Below are 23688 nucleotides of genomic sequence, written 5' to 3' on the forward strand. Positions count from 1 at the left end.
TTGAGTACGTTCTGTCCCTCACGGCACACCTGTAGCACATCTGTAGGAACCTACCACCTATGTTTGTCTCCATGAATATTAGTTGCAGGTAAGAAAAGTACAGTCAGCGAGAAAAGTTTACATGTACCAAAAATGTATTTTCAGTTAGTAATTTATATCAATTTGTAATTTATAAGTATAGTAGTGTTTCTACTTGAAACGAATAAAAACGAATTAAAATATTTTCTAAAAATAATTTAATTTCTTTAAATACTTCTAATACTATTCATCTATCATATCTGATTCTCGCAACATGATCGATATTTCCATTCCCATTTTCATTCTACAGACGGTCTTTATTTAACCTTAAATGGGACAAACAAATTAACGTAGGACGTTACCAAATAATCTTCTATTTGCTTCAGAAAATACACCAATACTGAAAGAGCGATCATAATACTTAATTATGTAAAGCCTGCAAACGTGACTGAAAAGAACTTTTAAGTCTATTCCATATCAGTTATTGATATAAACTGTTCAAACAGCCCTGGGTTTTAATTAAAATCAGGCTAGACATACAATCCATGATTAAAACTTAAAAGTTACACAAAACAGGCGCGTACTCTCACACACGTACCTTTAAAGTCGGGGCTGAATTTGACTTTTTCGTTTCTTATGATTGTGGGGAGCAGTGTTTAATTAGGGGGAAGATGGGGTAACTTTGTACACTTGTTAAGGGCGTCACACGTGGCGAAGAAACTATAATATTTTATCTTAAGATGCCTGTAGGGCTAATATGGTCGGCTTTTTAAAATCTGTCACCATGCCTGTCACGTTCTAACAATTATGTGCGAAAGTGACAGGCATAGTGACAAACGATAAAAATGGAACCATGCTGCCACTGCTGGATATAAAATATTGTAGTATCTTAAGGTATCACACACTGTTAAGTTACGATTATAATTATATCGGATCGATATCTTAAGATAGTGTAATACTATTGTATCCTTGTCGTTTGTCATATTCACATAATAACTTTGCGATATATTGTGTATCTTAAGAGAGCATGTTTACATAAATTTCGCATCTTAAGATGACAGCATTGCTAGGCATCTTGACATAAAATCTCCATAATTTTTTTTTTTTTATAAATAAATTTATAATTTTTTTTATATCGCTGGATATCTTAAGATACTGTAATATGAAAATATATTGTATCTTAACCATCTGTGATAGCCTATACAAACTGTATAATAAGCGATATTTTAGGTTACGATAAAATATTATAGTATCTTCGCTGAGTGTAGAGCTTCCCTTTAAAGTGATTAAGGCAAGGTGGGGGTAAGACTATCACCGGGGCAAGACAAACCCTTGTATGGAATCCTTATGCCATTTGTCTTGCTCCGAGCAAAATTAACTATGTTCGTCTTACCCCACCTTATTTTATATGGTGAAGAAATATAAATATAAATTTCACGACTTAAAACCCCTACAATATTCTACCCCCTACAATTCTCAATATAGGGCCATCTTCTTTATTTGGCATTTTTATTCAACATTGAAATTATTGACCGATCTTTACCGAAAACGTTACTCTACGTCAAGATGATCCTCTACAGGTCGCAATTCTCAACCGATTCTCGTGAAATTTTCTCAATTCAGTTATTGGATTTTCTTTCAAAATGGCGGACTCATAAATATATTTATACAGTTTTTAGCTATGGTCTCGAGGCTTGCAGTTCACAGTGCAAGTAGCTATATTTATTGTCGCATTTATTATTGTATATGTGGGTAGAAATTTGGCTTAAGTATTTGAGTTCGTATGTTAAAATTTACCTTTCTGTAAAAACATTAGACAGTCTTAGTTTTTTACATTAGACAGTTAGTTTTAGACTTTACGTCTGTTTTTTTTTGTAGTCTATTTTTGTCTATCATAATAATCTTGGCATACTGTTCCGTAGAGGAACAGATTAGTATTAATTAATTTCTATATATATTTGAATAGGTATTTTTTGTACGTACAAAGCAACACAATTAAGAAAGAATACATTTCTCGTGTTATGTGGCGGCATCTTTTGAGATAACAACTAACAAGATCTCAAAACCCTGTCACGCCACCTAGTGAAGTAAAAAGACACAACTTCGCCTGCGATTTACGCTAGTGCACGCCGTCGTTGCACTCCGTTTAAATAAATCAAAATTTCGGGTTCCTCGCTGCAGAGTTAAGTGCAAACCAGACAAGAAAGTGACTTTCTACCCAGTGCGTCTATGGAATGTATGTAGCTGTCGAAAGAGCACAGGATTATCCAAATTAGCCAAAATCATCACGTGGCCATCACCAACAGGAGCTGCTGGATCACGTAAGTTGTAAACGCTCAAATCCGCCGCTACACATACAATTAAGTCAATTCATATAAAAACAAATGTTATAGTAGAACGAAATACAATATACAAGAAGATATATGAATGCAGTCCCTTTTTTAGACAGTATTTCTTCTCTTCTTCCTTGCGTTGTCCCGGCATTTGCCACGGCTCATGGGAGCCTGGGGTCCGCTTGACAACTAATCCCAAGATTTGGCGTAGGCACTAGTTTTTACGAAAGCGACTGCCATCAGACCTTCCAACCCAGAGGATAAACTAGGCCTTGTTGGGATTAGTCCGGTTTCCTCACGATGTTTTCCTTCACCGAACAGCGACTGGTAAATATCAAATGATATTTCGTACATAAGTTCCGAAAAACTCATTGGTACGAGCCGGGGTTTGAACCCGCGACCTCCGGATTGCAAGTCGCACGCTCTTACCGCTAGGCCACCAGCGCTTTTTAGACAGTATCTCTAAGCTTTTTGGATTACCCATACTGTTCTTAAAAAAAAAGCGGCCAAGTGCGAGTCGGACTCGCCCATGAAGGGTTCCGTACCATTTATGACGTATTAAAAAAACTACTTACTAGATCTCGTTCAAACCAATTTTCGGTGGAAGTTTGCATGGTAATGTATATCATATATTTTTTTAGATTTTTTATTCTGTTATTTTAGAAGTTACAGGGGGGGGACATTTTTTCACTTTGGAAGTGTCTCTCGCGCAAACTATTCAGTTTAGAAAAAAATGATATTAGGAACCTAAATATCATTTTTGAAGACCTATCCATAAATACCCTACACGTATGGGTTTGAAGCTTTTTTTTTTTTAATTTTATGACGTATTAAAAAAAACTACTTACTAGATCTCGTTCAAACCAATTTTCGGTGGAAGTTTGCATGGTAATTAATGTATATCATATATTTATTTTAGATTTTTCATTCTGTTATTTTAGAAGTTACAGGGGGACACACATTTTTTCACTTTGGAAGTGTCTCTCGCGCAAACTATTCAGTTTAGAAAAAAATATATTAGAAACCTCAATATCATTTTTAAAGACCTATCCATAGATACCCCACACGTATGGGTTTGATGAGAAAAGATTTTTTGAGTTTCAGTTCTAAGCATGGGGAACCCCTAAAATTGTTTTTTTTTTTTTTTTCTATTTTTGTGTAAAAATCTTAATGCGGTTCATAGATTACATCTACTTACCAAGTTTGAACAGTATAGCTCTTATAGTTTCGGAAAAAAGTGGCGGTGACATAATCGGACAGACAGACGGACATGACGAATCTATAAGAGTTCCGTTTTTTGCCATTTGGCTACGGAACCACTTATTTGCGAAATTCACGCAATTTAGGTTTGAAATTTATTGCACAGATGCACAATTACATACATAATTACATTTGTTATGTGAATTATCTTGTCATTCTCATCTATTTGTTTAACATCTTATCTGAAATCTGATTCCAATTAACAAAAAATAATTAATCAATTAATTAATTAATTAGCTTGTTGCGGGTTTTTATGTTGTACCTACATTAATGACGAAGCCTGTGGCGGATTTTCACTTATGTAGATTGGACGAAGTTTGTTGCGGATTCTGTTTTGTATCTATGTTTTTGACGAAGCCTGCGCTGTGGATGATTTGTAATAATAATTAACTGGTGTTTATAATATTATGAATAAAAATTTTTTATCTTGGGTATTAACAAATATGATCGATATGATAGTCATATCAATGATGCCAAAATTCATAGTTACCTACGCATATAGATATGTTCAAATTTAAATAATATTTAATAAATATATACAGAGGTATTACAGTAACTGTACAAATACTGAGCTAAATCAATAACTTTTTTAAATCTAAAATAGGCCCTTGAAGCATTGTACCACGGATGCTGCCGCCACCTCTTCAGTCACCAGTTACGTCAACCAGACGCTTTGCTATTTCTGCAAAACATTTGTGTGCTTGGACCCCACGGACCTAGTTTCAACGCCAAATGGTACACATTAAATAATTTTGTACTCTCTACCGTGGTTCACTGTTGAAATTATTTTCCCAAACTTCTACTTCAATGTTTTAAAAAAATGGGAACTGTGTAATTATATTTCCCTTTAGTTTCATTCCACTCTACAAAAGAAAGGACGCTTATCACGCGAAATTATGTACATTGCCCGCCTCTTCATATCTCTATCGCACGTGTGTCATTGTATTGCTGTCCCGCTCATAATGTCGATGGTCAATGACAGTGTGTGAGCCGGACAGCAATATAATAAAAGAGGATTTTAAATCAAATCAAACCTTTGATACAAGAAATACTTATATACAAGAAATTACTCATGTTCAATGAGCGGAATTCTTCATAGCAAAAATCAAACTGTCAGAGGGATTGACCTAACTGTTTTATCGACTTATCGATGTTACGGAATAATATCGCATTAGGTATCCATAATCAACTTAAAAGATTATTCTGTAACATTTGATCTCTTTGATAAGCAACTTGCATCTCCGTATTAAAGTAAATCATGTCAGCGTCACATATGTCATTTATGTCACTTGAGTGATATCCGTGCCATGTTACTAAAATGGTTAATTCTAAAAGAAAACAATAAAAAAATGGATACAGAAAGATTCTTATTTCAGTTTCAAAGAAGATTCTTTCACAATATATTGCTCTAAATGTTACGTTCATTTACATCATAAAAGTATTTTCTGTTTTATTCTTTACTATTATACCAAAATACAGTGGCGGTCAGCTAATTAGGGACACCGTTAATTTGTTTGTATGTATATCCAAAAGCCTGATTTCATTACTTTAACTTTATTTCGTTATGTGACAAATATTTATCGATAAGTCGATAAAACAGTTAGGTCAATCCCTCTGACAGTTTGATTTTTGCTATGAAGAATTCCGCTCATTGCTCATGTTAATCATATTTGATTGCTTTGTTTTTTGTTCTCAAGCCTGCTTAGCACGAATATTAAACTTAATGTTTTTTTTTTAATTACAGGTAAGTAAAGGCCTGCTTCTTGCCCTAATCAAAAAGTCGAAGAAGATACCTGGAATGGAATAGGTATTTAGTATTTTTAAGCATTTACAGTTTTACAGAATCTTTTATATAAAGTGTAAAATTGTCATATAATGTTTATTTATTTAAAATATGTAAATTAGGCTATTATGCTTCATTAGATTTATTAGTACAACAATAAAAAAGTTACCTACTTTATAATGCCATTTGATTAAATTTACACAAAATCGGGTGGATCATTTATAACTTAATGAAATTACGAGTAGACTGGATCCCCAGCCTGCTTGTCACATACAAAGTCTTGATATTAAATTTACTAGCTTAATAAGACAATCAGTGTCTATAACCCGGGTAGCCCAGAAACTAGAAATTGTGTTTACACTAACATCAGCCAATCTCTGCCGCTGCTTTCCGCTATAGCTGGTAGAGCGCATCGCGTATCCTAGTCTAGTTTAACAGTCCAGACGCGGTTTATTTATTTAGTATAAATTTTATTTTGACACTTGGAGAGACTTTACACCTCCAAATCTTATTAGTATTAGTACTTTGACATTGGAGACCTTTTACATCTCCAGATTTAATGTGTTTTTAACCATAGAGACTATACATCTCTATTGTATCGTAGTAATTATTTATTTTAAGATTATTATAATGTAATGTTTACCCAGGTATTGGCTGTTGTATTTATAAATGTTGTTATGTATTTTTCATGTTGTTACTATAAATGTTGTATTGACTTGTAAAAGAGCCCTTGAGGCCTACTTGCAGAATAAATTTTTGAATTTTGAATATCCATGACAATATTTCCATCTTCATCACTTAGATATTTGGAAGTCGGGTCAATAGTTATTTGTTTTACAAGGGGGTAAAGTTGTTGTTTAACCGCTCGTGCTAATATTGAACCACAAGCGTAGCGAGTGGTTCGAGAAATGGAATCTTGAGCGTTGCGAGGGTATTAAGGCACGACGGTTAAACTAACTTTGCCTCCGAGTGAAACACAAAAATTTTCACCACACCAATACGAGGAAAATACTAACTATGAAATACCAAACGAATCAAACCAAATCAAATCCAAATGAACTTAATATAAAATGTAACATTCAAAATTATTATTTAAAAGTAAATTCCACCAGCTAACATAAGGAAACAACTTAAAATTTGCATATGATTACTTTGCCCCATATGTGAATAAAATGCAACTTTCTCATTAGTTTTTGAACAATCAAGAGGGCCTTTACCAGTTGGTGTGGTGAAAAATAATATAATTGTTTCCCTTTGCACGGAACCACTAGTTTTCTCCTCAGATCACGGCTCTGTTTGAACAACCATGTTTTTTCCGGCCGTCATCGCGAGTGGAAACTCTATTGAGAATTTAATTTTGTGCCCGCCCCTTGAAGGAATTCCTAAACGGACTCGTAATAATTCAACAACAAGTTTCGTTCGTTCCGTACGAGTTGCTTTGCAAGCTGCCAGTTACTGGCTCCAGTATTAAATAGGTAGTAAACTCTGAACAGGCAAATATGAATCTTGCATACAATGTACCCTAGTTTTTACTCACGACGGAACGGAGACGGTATATGCGTTTAGGGTGAGAGGATTTTTTGCAAACCAATGTTGCCATTTTTTCTTAAAAACTACTAGTCCGATTTTGATGCAGTTTTCAGTGATGGGTTCGGGTTTGATTGGTGCATGTTCTTAGATAGGTGTTACGATGACAACTTAACAGAGGGCGCTGCAGTAAACATTTATTTGTGCATCCTTTTTCAACTAGGTTTTAACAGTCGTGGGTTTTTCAAAATTGTTAACTTTCTTTTTATGTTATTAACCATATAATGTATAAGATAGAAGCATAACAAGGGGGGAAGTCTTAGATTAAAATAAACATAAACGAAACACTCTTCAATATATATATTTTTAAAACATTTTACCTCTGTTACAATTCGGCTAGCCTTGATGGCTGCCTCTTTTGGAATGTCGACTGGCATACCCGTTTCATCTGACAGTGAGATCTGTAGGGCTATTATGGTCGGTGTTTAATCATCTGTCATCATGCCTGTTACGTTCTAACAAGTATGCAAGTGCGAGAGTGACGCATAATATGACAAGTGATAAAAATGCGACCATGATACCGCCGCTGAGCGTTCGACGTGTTGTCCTCACACTTAAGTACGTACGACACTTGTAAGTACAAGTGCGACAGAGATGCAACACGTCGAACGTGGTTCGCGGTAGGCCCTCTGATTCTAAATTCAAATATGTAACTGTTGCCAGTCACGGTCCAAAAGGCTGTAAAGGTTGGAAATCTTTGTACAGTACCTATTCTAGGGAATAACGATTGTCACCATGGCTTTGCTTTCTGGTCATACTTAGATTTAAAAATGTCGATATATTTTTATGATATGGGAAGCAATCCAGCAGAAATGAATCACCTGGTAGTATTAAACAACTATCGTTGCCTATGAATAATAATAATAAATAATAAATATTATAGGACTTTATTACACAAATTGACTAAGTCCCACAGTAAGCTCAATAAGGCTTGTGTTGAGGGTACTTAGACAACGATATATATCATATATAAATATTTATAAATACTTAAATAGATAGAAAACACCCATGACTCAGGAACAAATATTCATGCTCATCACACGAATAAATGGCCTTACCAGGATTTGAACCCGGGACCATCAGCTTCGTAGGCAGGGTCACTACCCACTAGGCCAAACCGGTCGTAGAAATGAATACTTGCAACCCCTCGGTGTTGCAAGTATTCTTGGCCTACTTTCAGCTATCGCTAGACTAACATTTTGAAAACCTTGTCCAATTATGAACTGGTCCAAAACGCCTTGTAGTCTATAAACCTTTCTGAAATTCATTGTCAGTTTTGGTCCATTATGAATTTCATTCAATCGAAAGCATTTATTTCGGACACAAATACATCCATATTATGTTAATAAAAGCTTACATCAGGTGTGTTAGTAGAAAGTATAATTACAATTAAAATATAAATGTAAAGACATCCAGTGAGTGAGGAATAGGGCTGTTCATCCTCTCAGCGATCACCTTTACGAGTAGGAGTATGTTGGTGATGCCTCGCACGCTCTCGCCCAGGGATGCCACCCACTTACGCAGCATGGATTGGAAATAGTCTGTATATTATACCAATAAGAGTTATATACAAAAAATTACTTTGATGAAATAAACCTAGTCTTATCTTTCTTAGTCCTTCGAATCCCTTGTGGACACCTTGTATATTAATGTATCCCTACAACTAGTCCAACATATAATTCAGAGCCCCTAGTGTATATTTATTCGATTGCGAAACGTGATGTACGCGTTTGCGTTAAGTCTCATTTTGTATGGGATTTAGAAACAGCGCGCCAAGCGGGACGTTTTGGAAACTCAGAATCCCATACAAAATGAGACTTAACGCAAACGCGTACGTCACGTTTCGCTAACGAATAAATTTTTCTAGGGGTAATAGTATTATAAAAATACGTTCTTGAATGTAACTATAAATTAGTTATGTGAATAATTTCATAAAATATATCAATATTATTCAAATTATTGGAATAGCTGCAATGGCATTGCATTTTATTCATATAATGCAAGCAATCATGTATTCATAAAAATAATTCCAGTTTATTACGAATAATGAGTGCAGTTCATACCTATATTTTGAAATGTAAATACATTTGGGAATAAAGATTTGTAAATATTCGATTGTCAGCAGTGAAAACAGATCAAGTTTGCATCAGGCTAATATATTTAAATGGGCGACTTTTCGATGTGATATCAATTTGATGTTAGAGTCAAACCAAGATAAGTCGGAAGTGATTTTGATAGCTCAGATTTAAATAACCCGTACAACGGTACGGGTTATTTAAACGTCAAACTTCTATGAAATTATGACGTTTACTTGACACTTGCACCGTCTGGGCTATCAAAATCGCTGCAAACTTATCTTGGTCTGACTCTATTAGTTCTTCGCTTGTACTTTGAAATTAGTTATTAAATAACTCTAGTAACTTTATAATTTAAGAAAAATACAGAATGTAACAAAAATAGTGGGGATCCGTTTAAGGTGTATTCTCAGTATCGTGTTCTGTTTAGGAAAAAGTAGAAGAATTTTTTTTGTCACGAAAATTTTTTAGCCTTTGTTGGTCGACTTGGACGGCTGCCTTGGGACAGCTAGATAAAATAAAACCGGCCAAGTGCGATTCGGACTCGCACAGGAAGGGTTCCGTACCATTATCTATAAAAACGGTCACCCATCCAAGTACTGACCTCGCCCGACGTTGCTTAACTTCGGTGATTGGAGGAGAACCTCGAGATTGGAAAGAAATATTTATTTTATTCCGTTTTTAGTATTTGTTGTTATAGCGGCAACGGAAGTACATAATCTGTAGAAATTTCAACTGGCTAACTATCACGGTTCATGAGATACAGCCTGGTGACAGACGGACGGACGGACGGACGGACAGCGGAGTCTCGGTAATAGGGTCTCGTTTGACCCTTTGGGTACGAAACCCTAAAAAATGTTTACGCGTAAAAAAAATATTTTTTATTATTTTATAATTAGAACATGATACCGCATATGGTCATAAACGGATCCCCGTTATTTTTTGTTACATACTCTATAAATTCATAAATCTTGGCAAAAGGTACGAGCACACTCTCTTATATTTGCTTAACTTTTAAAACAATGATTAAATGAAAATTTTGAAATCTACCCATGACAAGTAAAATATTTCTTGGGGAGCTAGAGCGCCGCAAGCAGGATAGGGGCCTTGACCCCTGGGGCCCTGGCTCGTTCCTTTCACAGAGGTTGTCCATCGCGGTTCAACGCGGTAACGCCGGTAACACAGCAAGCGTGATGGACACTTTTGCGCCGGGAGCGATGCGAGGTGGATTATTCGAATAGTTTCGTTTCAGTAGGTTTTGTGTTATTTATAGTACAGTTTAGTCCAGATTGTATTGTTTTAGTTGTATTTTTATTAGTAAAAAGTTTAATTGATAAAGTAACTGAAATCTTATTACCTAGGTCATCAATTAATTATATCCAACGCAAATATAAATATTATTATTATCTAACTGTGTTGTTGCTTGCACGCGCTTTCATGATAGCGCTAGTTGGTGCATCATTGCGTTATATGAATCTTGCGTTTTTCTTCGTATTGCGCCGCTCAGTCTTGCAAGACGACGAAAGAAAAAACGATATATTACAATTCTTCTTCTTTAATTGCGCCGTTGGCGAGAAAAAATGTATTACTGCATTCTTTATCCTTTTATATAGCGTCGCTCGGCTCTTCATTCAAGTCGACGAGATAAAGAATGATTTCTGACCTTCAATGTAATTTACTGCGTGATTCCATCTTCGGCGCTGATCTTTTCCGTTGAAGGACCATATGGCGGAGCCATGGTCAGGTGGAGCTGAGTGGACTGTAGGTATTTATAGTTAAAAGATGTACTAGGGAAAATAAATACCTACAGTCCACTCAGCTCCACCTGACCATGGCTCCGCCATATGGTCCTTCAACGGAAAAGATCAGCGCCGAAGATGGAATCACGCAGTAAATTACATTGAAGGTCAGAAATCATTCTTTATCTCGTCGACTTGAATGAAGAGCCGAGCGACGCTATATAAAAGGATAAAGAATGCAGTAATACATTTTTTCTCGCCAACGGCGCAATTAAAGAAGAAGAATTGTAATATATCGTTTTTTCTTTCGTCGTCTTGCAAGACTGAGCGGCGCAATACGAAGAAAAACGCAAGATTCATATAACGCAATGATGCACCAACTAGCGCTATCATGAAAGCGCGTGCAAGCAACAACACAGTTAGATAATAATAATATTTATATTTGCGTTGGATATAATTAATTGATGACCTAGGTAATAAGATTTCAGTTACTTTTCAGTCCTTAATCCGGCTCGAAGGACCATATGGCGGAGCCATGGTCAGGTGGAGCTGAGTGGACTGTAGGTATTTATAGTTAAAAGATGTACTAGGGAAAATAAAGATTTATTTCAGCTGAAATAAATGGAAGCACGTTACATTTCGAAGGTATTATGAAGAGTGTTTCTATAGTAACAAAAATCAATAATGTCATAGTTTTTAAATAAAGAACATTTAGTTTATTTTTAATGTTGCTAACATTATTGCGCCTCGAGAATAAAATGAAATCCTATTAAATTAAAAGCGTATTAACATGAGCAACATTTAACATAAGTTAACAAGATATGCATAGTATACTAGAAGATAAGATAAACTTAAAGTTACATTTATGTTACGCACACGCTAAACATGTTATAATATTACATTTCAGTTCTATTTTACATTTACATTTTAAAGGCATGTTTAAGTTTAACATTTAATTATTAACATTTAACAAAATTAAATAGCACTAAGACCGAGCGCATATAAATCAACCCATAGCTTAGTAGATGTAAACAAAAGCTCTTTGTTTACACTAAAAATAAATACATATGTATACCTTCATAATAGTTTATAAATCTATAGGCAGTACACATATTTTTGTGATTGACCTATTATGAGTATGACCATTTGCCAAGCGTACTTCGACTGCGCGTACTATACCGTCCTTTCCTGGAAACAAGTTAGTTACCCTCGCCATGGGCCACTCGAGAGGAGGTGAATTGTCGCTACGCAGTATGACTAAACTATCAATAGCTACATTTGGCGTAACCGATTGCCATTTAGGTCGGTTTTGTAATTGATTTAAATAATGCTTACTCCAATACTTCCAGAAGGTTTGCTTCATACAGGTTATGGTAGACCAGAACCTAAGCAAATTAGTGGGTTTATTACTTACATCTTGTTCTGGGTAAGTATTTAGAGGAGCACCAGTAAGGAAATGTCCTGGAGAGAGATATGAAAAGTCTTCTGGATCATTGCTTACCGCTGTAATGGGCCGGGCATTAAGTACGCCCTCTATCTCAACAAGCACGGAATTAAGCTGTTCATAGGTGAGGAGACTTTTACCTACGACACGTTTAAGGTGGTGCTTCGCACTCTTCACTCCGCTTTCCCATATACCGCCAAACACCGGACTATAGCTAGGAATAAAATGAAATTGTATGCCCTTTTGAGCTGCGAATGAGGTCACAGTTTGTTTATGGGTTTGAGAAGCATGCAGGCGATACAACTCGGCTAATTTATTCCTTGCACCCTTGAATGTAGATGCATTATCACAAAAGACCTCGCTGGGCAGGTTACGACGCGCTATGAAGCGTTTGAAGCAAGCGAGAAAGCACTCGGTCGTTAAATCACTACAGAGCTCAAGATGTATAGCCTTGGTAGTGAAACATACGAACAGAGCTATGTATCCCTTTCCAATTACTGGTTTTCTGATGCGGCTATTCTTGACTGAGACCGGCCCAGCGAAGTCGAGGCCTACCCTCTGGAACACGCGCGAGGCAGTGACGCGTGCTGCAGGCAACGAACCCATCAGCTGAGCTGCTGCAGTCGCCTTCAGTCTGAAACATATTATACACTTATGTATAATCTTTTTTACAGTACGTAAACCATCTACTATCCAGAACCTTTGCCTTAGAGAACACAAGACTAACTTTTGTCCTGCATGTAGTAAACATATATGTTCATTTCTTATAAGCAAGTTTGTTATAGGCGACTGTTTTGGCAATATTGCCGGATGCTGTGCAGCATAAGGAAGCAATGCATTTTGCAATCGACCACCAACTCGTATGATGCCTTCGCCATCAAGGAAGGGAGTTAGTGGTTTTAAATTACCTTTAAGCTGCTTGCCAGATCGCAACATACTTAAGTCATCTGAAAAGAATTGAGCTTGCTCATGTTTGACTATTAACATGAGGGCCTTGTTGAGTTCGACTATAGTTAAGAAGCCTTTAAGATTCTCAGAAGTTGGTTTAACATTATTGCAAAACCTAAGGATATATGCAAGAACACGAGTCATTTTCGCTATAGTAGAGAACTTTTTTATTATTTGAAAGAGATCAGGGTCGTGCGTCGTGGTTGTAAGGCACAGAGCACTAGTATGATCAGGTTTCAGTTCTGGCAAATCGGTAGGCATGGGTGATTCTTCTGAAAAAATATAATTTTTATTATGCAGGAATATCGGGCCCCGCCACCATATGGCGTGGCCTGCGATATCTTGAGGCAAGAGACCCCTGCTGAGGCAATCCGCCGCATTGTCATTAGTGTTTACATAATGCCAATGATAGCCATCTGTCAACTCTTTGATGGCTCGGACCCTATTTGCGACGTATGTCAACAATTTTGCAACGTCTGTCTTTAGCCATGCCAGCACTATTTGACTGTCAGAGAAGAGATGGATTTCATGAATGTCTAATTTTATTGTCAGAGTGTCATGAACCCGTTTTACTAGACCAGATAAGAGCAAGCTAGCATTCAATTCAAGTCTTGCAGTACTAAGTAATTTCTTACATGGACTAATTCGAGACTTTGAACATAATAGCTCAGTACGTACATTATCATGCTCATCTATTGTGCGCAAGTACAAACAGCAGCCATAGGCCACTGACGAGGCATCAGCGAATCCAATAAGCTGATTGGCCACTGTTTGCTCTGACTTGACACAACGCGGTATGACTACTGGCTCCATCAGAGAGAGATCATCAATAAAGTCAGTCCATACTTTACGAATGTTATCTGGAGGAGTGGAATCCCAATTCAGATCATGAGCTGCCCATAACATTTGCATAATAATCTTTGCGCGAACGAAAACAGGACCTATTAGACCTAATGGATCGTAAAATTTGCTTATATAGCTCAAAATGTCGCGTTTACAATCGTTTGAACTATTGTATGGCTCAGGGCGTGTGCTTTTGAAGACATCAGACTTGACATCTAGGTGAATGCCTAGCGTCTTCACAAAGGCATGATCTTTTTGGAGATCTACTTCTCCTAAGTAGTGACTTTCTTTGGGTACACTCTCTAAGACTGGCATGCAATTCGAGGCCCATTTGTGCAAGTGAAAACTTCCCAGATTGAGCATATTGACCAACTGTGATTGCGTTTGTACTAGTTCTTGTTCAGAGCTGCAAGATACTAGAATATCGTCAACATATGTGTTGTTTCTTATAGCTGACGCTGCCAATGGCATAGAATGTTCATTTCTTTCTGCAAGATCACTAAGACATTTTGTGGCTAACCAGGAACTTGGTTTCATGCCGTAAGTTACCGTGTTAAGTTGAATACACCTTATGTCATTATTTTTGGACTCTCGCCAAAGAATGTTTTGTAGTGATCGTTGAGCTGGATTTAAATTAACACAGCGGAACATTGATTTTATGTCACAAATAAAAAAGAGTTTGTCAGCTCTGAACAATATTAGTATGTCAAACAGATCTCTCTGCACCACAGGGCCATTTAGAAGCATATCATTCAAAGAAACTTTCTTATTTGTGCGCATTGAAGCGTCAAAAACACAACGGAGCTTTGTAGTCCGTGCTTCTAAGCGAATCACGGGGTGATGAGGGACAAAGTTCACAGGATCTTTAGTTAAATCATATTTATTTATGTCAATGTATTCTCCATGATTTAAATCAACATATTGATCTATAAATTTTTTGTATTCAGTGAAAAGAGCTTGATTTTTTGGCATGTGTAACCTCTTTTCTAGATTAAGAAACCTATTGAGTGCTAAGTGAAAAGATTCCCCTAACTCAGAGTTGATTTGCTCTAAAGGGACCTTGGTGGGCAGTGAGACCTCATATTTATTATCCACTAGCTTTGTGGTTTCCCTAAAAAGCTTTTCACAGTAATCTTGCTCTGGTAATTTTTCTGGAAAAATTTCAGGTACTTTTTCAGTTTCCCAAAATGCACTTAACTGTTCGCTTAAATTGTCATTGCATTTACTACAAAACAAAGATGTGACCTGATCAGAATTTCTTGCAGGTAGCTGCGTGCGGCCGGCAATGATTACGCCAAATGCTGTCTGCACAAGCGTAGGTCCTTGTGATGTAGCGGCACATGCTATTGAAGTACTCGTAGTTGCAGCACTCGAGGTTGTAATGCTCGGTGCTAAAGTACTTGCACTGCCTGCAGTCACTGTAGGCTGGAAGGTTGCTAGGTTTCCATTATTGGACTCCGGCTGTGTCAGGAGAATCTGGAAGAAGATACCAGCATCTAGCAATAAATCCACATCACCAGGCTTATTAAAGTCTTCATCGGCCAATTTGCAATTAGTAGGCAATGCAATGTGCGAGATGTCAATAGGAATTTGTGGCAGTTTTGTTGTTATTTTATCAACAACATGGCAATTGACATTTACTTTGAATGGATAAACAGCAGAATGCACATCAAGATTTATGCATTTGTCAATCGCATGCTTAGTATTCTTGATACCAGTTATTTTAGAGTTAGTGTTTTGCATTGGTAACCCCAATATGTCTGCAATCTTTTGTGTTATAAACGATGCTTGTGAACAACCGTCTAATAAAGCTTTGCAATATATAGCTAACCCTGTCCTGGTAATTAGTTTCACACGAGCAGAAGGCAAGAGTATATGCGTTAGACTCGATGTTGCAGACAAAGTTACAGGAGTAGGAGACTCGTCTTGATGCAACAAGCTGTTATGCTGTAGCTTGCACACCTCACACCGAAAATGAAATTTACATTTGCGCTTGTGTTGCAACAAACAAATTTTGCATAAGTTGTTTGCTGAAGCGAACTCGATGCGTTTTTGAGCAGAAGCTAATTTAAAACTCGGGCAACTATATATTCTGTGTGCAGACTTACAATATAAACATTGCAGCTGAGGCTGATGCGCTGACGGCTTTGCTTGTGCAGTTATAGAATGACTGACAAAGCTCTGCGAAGGCCCCTTCTGTACGTCAGTGTTCTCGAATGCTAGGGCACGTTTTTCCACGTATCCTAGGAATTCCTTTACCGTGGGTGACTCATTGTTATTTCGCTCCAGTTGAAATGCTCTGTAGGTAGGCAGGTCGATCTTCTTAGATAGGATGCAAATGATTATGGCATCCCACTTATCTACAGGCTCACCCAAGTTTCGCAGAGCAGCAAGATGCTGTTTTACAACTGAAATAAAATTTCGTAAATTAGTGACATTAGATCGCGTGATTGTAGGCATATCTAGCAGTGTATTTATATGTTCTTGGGTAATTCGAACTTTATTATCGTATCGTTCTTTCAGCAAGCACAATGCTTCTGGGTAGCTGTTGTCTTCTAATGGTAGATTTTTTATTAAATCGAGCGGTTCATCGCTTAAAAAACCTTTAAGATAATATAGCTTTTGCACTGCTGAAAAAGAAGTACACTTATCGATCATGGCTGTGAACATGTTTATAAATTCGTAATATTCTGTGTATTTACCTGTGAATGTTTTTATCACGATCCGAGGCAGTTTGAGGTTCTCCGACTTTACACTTACTCCAGTTGCGCTGCTGCTTGTGGCGTTCACTTGAGGATTGTCCCTTTGGCGGATAACATTTATGATGCTATCTAGCTGCGCTACCAACAAAATGTAGTTATCTTCCACCTCCTCGTCATCGCTGGCGAGGGTAGCTGGTGGGGAAGAAAAAAGCGAGGCAACCTTGCTAGTAAGGCGTTCGTAGTCAGAAAAGGCATCTAAAAGTCTAGCCCTTTTTACTGTAACTAATTCTATCGGTGAATTTATGAGCGCTTCGCGGTCAAGGCTGTTTTTCAAGCGCGTGATAGAGGCTTTAGCGCGACCTCGCGCCGCTATGGCTTCTTTCTGTTCAGCCTCTGACATTTTTACGATTACAATTTTGTATAAAATGCCTTAAACAATCACTAATACACTTAAATATTACAATTTCACACTACTGGAATACACCAATACACGACTAATTTACTAAATATGTTTTTCGGTAAAGAAATTAAATAGTTCAAACACGAAACGGATAATGGCGTCGTCACGTCAGTGGCTGTGAGTTGAAGCGCAGTGTGTTGCGTTCTCGGCGTTCACGTGAGCGTTCATTTAAATCGTTTCGTCTACATTGTGGTAAACGTGCAATCTTGAACGCATCCCTTCGTGCTCGTGCGGGCGGCAGCATTGCGCAGTCATCGAGTGCGACTAGCTCCTCGACCAATCGCAGCGCCGTACGTGAACGCCGAGAACGCAACACACTGCGCTTCAACTCACAGCCACTGACGTGACGACGCCATTATCCGTTTCGTGTTTGAACTATTTAATTTCTTTACCGAAAAACATATTTAGTAAATTAGTCGTGTATTGGTGTATTCCAGTAGTGTGAAATTGTAATATTTAAGTGTATTAGTGATTGTTTAAGGCATTTTATACAAAATTGTAATCGTAAAAATGTCAGAGGCTGAACAGAAAGAAGCCATAGCGGCGCGAGGTCGCGCTAAAGCCTCTATCACGCGCTTGAAAAACAGCCTTGACCGCGAAGCGCTCATAAATTCACCGATAGAATTAGTTACAGTAAAAAGGGCTAGACTTTTGGATGCCTTTTCTGACTACGAACGCCTTACTAGCAAGGTTGCCTCGCTTTTTTCTTCCCCACCAGCTACCCTCGCCAGCGATGACGAGGAGGTGGAAGATAACTACATTTTGTTGGTAGCGCAGCTAGATAGCATCATAAATGTTATCCGCCAAAGGGACAATCCTCAAGTGAACGCCACAAGCAGCAGCGCAACTGGCGTAAGTGTAAAGTCGGAGAACCTCAAACTGCCTCGGATCGTGATAAAAACATTCACAGGTAAATACACAGAATATTACGAATTTATAAACATGTTCACAGCCATGATCGATAAGTGTACTTCTTTTTCAGCAGTGCAAAAGCTATATTATCTTAAAGGTTTTTTAAGCGATGAACCGCTCGATTTAATAAAAAATCTACCATTAGAAGACAACAGCTACCCAGAAGCATTGTGCTTGCTGAAAGAACGATACGATAATAAAGTTCGAATTACCCAAGAACATATAAATACACTGCTAGATATGCCTACAATCACGCGATCTAATGTCACTAATTTACGAAATTTTATTTCAGTTGTAAAACAGCATCTTGCTGCTCTGCGAAACTTGGGTGAGCCTGTAGATAAGTGGGATGCCATAATCATTTGCATCCTATCTAAGAAGATCGACCTGCCTACCTACAGAGCATTTCAACTGGAGCGAAATAACAATGAGTCACCCACGGTAAAGGAATTCCTAGGATACGTGGAAAAACGTGCCCTAGCATTCGAGAACACTGACGTACAGAAGGGGCCTTCGCAGAGCTTTGTCAGTCATTCTATAACTGCACAAGCAAAGCCGTCAGCGCATCAGCCTCAGCTGCAATGTTTATATTGTAAGTCTGCACATAGAATATATAGTTGCCCGAGTTTTAAATTAGCTTCTGCTCAAAAACGCATCGAGTTCGCTTCAGCAAACAACTTATGCAAAATTTGTTTGTTGCAACACAAGCGCAAATGTAAATTTCATTTTCGGTGTGAGGTGTGCAAGCTACAGCATAACAGCTTGTTGCATCAAGACGAGTCTCCTACTCCTGTAACTTTGTCTGCAACATCGAGTCTAACGCATATACTCTTGCCTTCTGCTCGTGTGAAACTAATTACCAGGACAGGGCTAGCTATATATTGCAAAGCTTTATTAGACGGTTGTTCACAAGCATCGTTTATAACACAAAAGATTGCAGACATATTGGGGTTACCAATGCAAAACACTAACTCTAAAATAACTGGTATCAAGAATACTAAGCATGCGATTGACAAATGCATAAATCTTGATGTGCATTCTGCTGTTTATCCATTCAAAGTAAATGTCAATTGCCATGTTGTTGATAAAATAACAACAAAACTGCCACAAATTCCTATTGATATCTCGCACATTGCATTGCCTACTAATTGCAAATTGGCCGATGAAGACTTTAATAAGCCTGGTGATGTGGATTTATTGCTAGATGCTGGTATCTTCTTCCAGATTCTCCTGACACAGCCGGAGTCCAATAATGGAAACCTAGCAACCTTCCAGCCTACAGTGACTGCAGGCAGTGCAAGTACTTTAGCACCGAGCATTACAACCTCGAGTGCTGCAACTACGAGTACTTCAATAGCATGTGCCGCTACATCACAAGGACCAACGCTTGTGCAGACAGCATTTGGCGTAATCATTGCCGGCCGCACGCAGCTACCTACAAGAAATTCTGATCAGGTCACATCTTTGTTTTGTAGTAAATGCAATGACAATTTAAGCGAACAGTTAAGTGCATTTTGGGAAACTGAAAAAGTACCTGAAATTTTTCCAGAAAAATTACCAGAGCAAGATTACTGTGAAAAGCTTTTTAGGGAAACCACAAAGCTAGTGGATAATAAATATGAGGTCTCACTGCCCACCAAGGTCCCTTTAGAGCAAATCAACTCTGAGTTAGGGGAATCTTTTCACTTAGCACTCAATAGGTTTCTTAATCTAGAAAAGAGGTTACACATGCCAAAAAATCAAGCTCTTTTCACTGAATACAAAAAATTTATAGATCAATATGTTGATTTAAATCATGGAGAATACATTGACATAAATAAATATAATTTAACTAAAGATCCTGTGAACTTTGTCCCTCATCACCCCGTGATTCGCTTAGAAGCACGGACTACAAAGCTCCGTTGTGTTTTTGACGCTTCAATGCGCACAAATAAGAAAGTTTCTTTGAATGATATGCTTCTAAATGGCCCTGTGGTGCAGAGAGATCTGTTTGATATACTAATATTGTTCAGAGCTGACAAACTCTTTTTTATTTGTGACATAAAATCAATGTTCCGCTGTGTTAATTTAAATCCAGCTCAACGATCACTACAAAACATTCTTTGGCGAGAGTCCAAAAATAATGACATAAGGTGTATTCAACTTAACACGGTAACTTACGGCATGAAACCAAGTTCCTGGTTAGCCACAAAATGTCTTAGTGATCTTGCAGAAAGAAATGAACATTCTATGCCATTGGCAGCGTCAGCTATAAGAAACAACACATATGTTGACGATATTCTAGTATCTTGCAGCTCTGAACAAGAACTAGTACAAACGCAATCACAGTTGGTCAATATGCTCAATCTGGGAAGTTTTCACTTGCACAAATGGGCCTCGAATTGCATGCCAGTCTTAGAGAGTGTACCCAAAGAAAGTCACTACTTAGGAGAAGTAGATCTCCAAAAAGATCATGCCTTTGTGAAGACGCTAGGCATTCACCTAGATGTCAAGTCTGATGTCTTCAAAAGCACACGCCCTGAGCCATACAATAGTTCAAACGATTGTAAACGCGACATTTTGAGCTATATAAGCAAATTTTACGATCCATTAGGTCTAATAGGTCCTGTTTTCGTTCGCGCAAAGGTTATTATGCAAATGTTATGGGCAGCTCATGATCTGAATTGGGATTCCACTCCTCCAGATAACATTCGTAAAGTATGGACTGACTTTATTGATGATCTCTCTCTGATGGAGCCAGTAGTCATACCGCGTTGTGTCAAGTCAGAGCAAACAGTGGCCAATCAGCTGATTGGATTCGCTGATGCCTCGTCAGTGGCCTATGGCTGCTGTTTGTACTTGCGCACAATAGATGAGCATGATAATGTACGTACTGAGCTATTATGTTCAAAGTCTCGAATTAGTCCATGTAAGAAATTACTTAGTACTGCAAGACTTGAATTGAATGCTAGCTTGCTCTTATCTGGTCTAGTAAAACGGGTTCATGACACTCTGACAATAAAATTAGACATTCATGAAATCCATCTCTTCTCTGACAGTCAAATAGTGCTGGCATGGCTAAAGACAGACGTTGCAAAATTGTTGACATACGTCGCAAATAGGGTCCGAGCCATCAAAGAGTTGACAGATGGCTATCATTGGCATTATGTAAACACTAATGACAATGCGGCGGATTGCCTCAGCAGGGGTCTCTTGCCTCAAGATATCGCAGGCCACGCCATATGGTGGCGGGGCCCGATATTCCTGCATAATAAAAATTATATTTTTTCAGAAGAATCACCCATGCCTACCGATTTGCCAGAACTGAAACCTGATCATACTAGTGCTCTGTGCCTTACAACCACGACGCACGACCCTGATCTCTTTCAAATAATAAAAAAGTTCTCTACTATAGCGAAAATGACTCGTGTTCTTGCATATATCCTTAGGTTTTGCAATAATGTTAAACCAACTTCTGAGAATCTTAAAGGCTTCTTAACTATAGTCGAACTCAACAAGGCCCTCATGTTAATAGTCAAACATGAGCAAGCTCAATTCTTTTCAGATGACTTAAGTATGTTGCGATCTGGCAAGCAGCTTAAAAGTAATTTAAAACCACTAACTCCCTTCCTTGATGGCGAAGGCATCATACGAGTTGGTGGTCGATTGCAAAATGCATTGCTTCCTTATGCTGCACAGCATCCGGCAATATTGCCAAAACAGTCGCCTATAACAAACTTGCTTATAAGAAATGAACATATATGTTTACTACATGCAGGACAAAAGTTAGTCTTGTGTTCTCTAAGGCAAAGGTTCTGGATAGTAGATGGTTTACGTACTGTAAAAAAGATTATACATAAGTGTATAATATGTTTCAGACTGAAGGCGACTGCAGCAGCTCAGCTGATGGGTTCGTTGCCTGCAGCACGCGTCACTGCCTCGCGCGTGTTCCAGAGGGTAGGCCTCGACTTCGCTGGGCCGGTCTCAGCCAAGAATAGCCGCATCAGAAAACCAGTAATTGGAAAGGGATACATAGCTCTGTTCGTATGTTTCACTACCAAGGCTATACATCTTGAGCTCTGTAGTGATTTAACGACCGAGTGCTTTCTCGCTTGCTTCAAACGCTTCATAGCGCGTCGTAACCTGCCCAGCGAGGTCTTTTGTGATAATGCATCTACATTCAAGGGTGCAAGGAATAAATTAGCCGAGTTGTATCGCCTGCATGCTTCTCAAACCCATAAACAAACTGTGACCTCATTCGCAGCTCAAAAGGGCATACAATTTCATTTTATTCCTAGCTATAGTCCGGTGTTTGGCGGTATATGGGAAAGCGGAGTGAAGAGTGCGAAGCACCACCTTAAACGTGTCGTAGGTAAAAGTCTCCTCACCTATGAACAGCTTAATTCCGTGCTTGTTGAGATAGAGGGCGTACTTAATGCCCGGCCCATTACAGCGGTAAGCAATGATCCAGAAGACTTTTCATATCTCTCTCCAGGACATTTCCTTACTGGTGCTCCTCTAAATACTTACCCAGAACAAGATGTAAGTAATAAACCCACTAATTTGCTTAGGTTCTGGTCTACCATAACCTGTATGAAGCAAACCTTCTGGAAGTATTGGAGTAAGCATTATTTAAATCAATTACAAAACCGACCTAAATGGCAATCGGTTACGCCAAATATAGCTATTGATAGTTTAGTCATACTGCGTAGCGACAATTCACCTCCTCTCGAGTGGCCCATGGCGAGGGTAACTAACTTGTTTCCAGGAAAGGACGGTATAGTACGCGCAGTCGAAGTACGCTTGGCAAATGGTCATACTCATAATAGGTCAATCACAAAAATATGTGTACTGCCTATAGATTTATAAACTATTATGAAGGTATACATATGTATTTATTTTTAGTGTAAACAAAGAGCTTTTGTTTACATCTACTAAGCTATGGGTTGATTTATATGCGCTCGGTCTTAGTGCTATTTAATTTTGTTAAATGTTAATAATTAAAATGTTAAACTTAAACATGCCTTTAAAATGTAAATGTAAAATAGAACTGAAATGTAATATTATAACATGATGTTTAGCGTGTGCGTAACATAAATGTAACTTTAATTTTATCTTCTAGTATACTATGCATATCTTGTTAACTTATGTTAAATGTTGCTCATGTTAATACGCTTTTAATTTAATAGGATTTCATTTTATTCTCGAGGCGCAATAATGTTAGCAACATTAAAAATAAACTAAATGTTCTTTATTTAAAAACTATGACATTATTGATTTTTGTTACTATAGAAACACTCTTCATAATACCTTCGAAATGTAACGTGCTTCCATTTATTTCAGCTGAAATAAATCTTTATTTTCCCTAGTACATCTTTTAACTATAAATACCTACAGTCCACTCAGCTCCACCTGACCATGGCTCCGCCAGTGTATTGAATTGACTACTTCTCGATTATGATTTCGAGCTACATTAAAGAGCGTGAGTGCCTAATACCATGTTTTGGTAATGTAGGACGATCGACCACCGCAATATAGGCGAGTGCTCATATTATTACATAGATTTGAACCTTAATACTATCACGATATAGTTGCTTTTTAAAGG

At 37.8% G+C, this 23688-nt stretch overlaps 2 protein-coding genes across 5 annotated transcripts; one reads left to right on the forward strand and one right to left on the reverse strand.

The window, feature by feature from the left end:
• Positions 1 to 11382: 11382 nt before the first annotated feature.
• On the reverse strand, positions 11383 to 17341 carry LOC133534315 (uncharacterized). Of its 3 annotated transcripts, none has more exons than XM_061873424.1 (3): positions 16733 to 17341; positions 16290 to 16438; positions 11383 to 15506 (listed from the first exon to the last, which is right to left on the reverse strand). In XM_061873424.1, exons 1-3 carry the CDS (start codon positions 17130 to 17132, stop codon positions 11883 to 11885), a joined length of 4173 nt encoding a protein of 1390 aa, XP_061729408.1. In that variant the 5' UTR covers positions 17133 to 17341; the 3' UTR covers positions 11383 to 11882. The 3 variants fall into 3 exon arrangements, with proteins under 3 accessions (XP_061729408.1, XP_061729406.1, XP_061729409.1); XM_061873425.1 differs by having other exon boundaries at positions 12738 to 12873; positions 15276 to 15506; positions 16290 to 17341; XM_061873422.1 differs by having other exon boundaries at positions 16290 to 17341.
• Positions 17342 to 17386: 45 nt separating this feature from the next.
• On the forward strand, positions 17387 to 23451 carry LOC133534316 (uncharacterized). Of its 2 annotated transcripts, XM_061873427.1 has the most exons (3): positions 17387 to 18102; positions 18397 to 18545; positions 19329 to 23451. In XM_061873427.1, the coding sequence occupies exons 1-3, from the start codon at positions 17703 to 17705 to the stop codon at positions 22950 to 22952; spliced, it is 4173 nt and encodes a 1390-aa protein (XP_061729411.1). In that variant the 5' UTR covers positions 17387 to 17702; the 3' UTR covers positions 22953 to 23451. The 2 variants fall into 2 exon arrangements, with proteins under 2 accessions (XP_061729411.1, XP_061729410.1); XM_061873426.1 differs by having other exon boundaries at positions 17387 to 18545.
• Positions 23452 to 23688: the final 237 nt, after the last annotated feature.

The sequence above is a fragment of the Cydia pomonella genome, unplaced genomic scaffold, assembly GCF_033807575.1.
Source record: "Cydia pomonella isolate Wapato2018A unplaced genomic scaffold, ilCydPomo1 PGA_scaffold_84, whole genome shotgun sequence".
In the NCBI taxonomy this organism is placed as follows: domain Eukaryota; kingdom Metazoa; phylum Arthropoda; class Insecta; order Lepidoptera; family Tortricidae; genus Cydia; species Cydia pomonella.

Bases quoted from the DNA above. Each gene is read 5' to 3' on its own strand.
- LOC133534315 (XM_061873422.1), bottom strand. From the start codon at position 17,132: ATGTCAGAGGCTGAACAGAAAGAAGCCATAGCGGCGCGAGGTCGCGCT. The intron at 15,507-16,289 runs GTAAAGGAATTC...ATCTTCTTCCAG, and splicing joins ATAACAATGAGTCACCCACG to ATTCTCCTGACACAGCCGGA.
- LOC133534316 (XM_061873426.1), top strand. From the start codon at position 17,703: ATGTCAGAGGCTGAACAGAAAGAAGCCATAGCGGCGCGAGGTCGCGCT. The intron at 18,546-19,328 runs GTAAAGGAATTC...ATCTTCTTCCAG, and splicing joins ATAACAATGAGTCACCCACG to ATTCTCCTGACACAGCCGGA.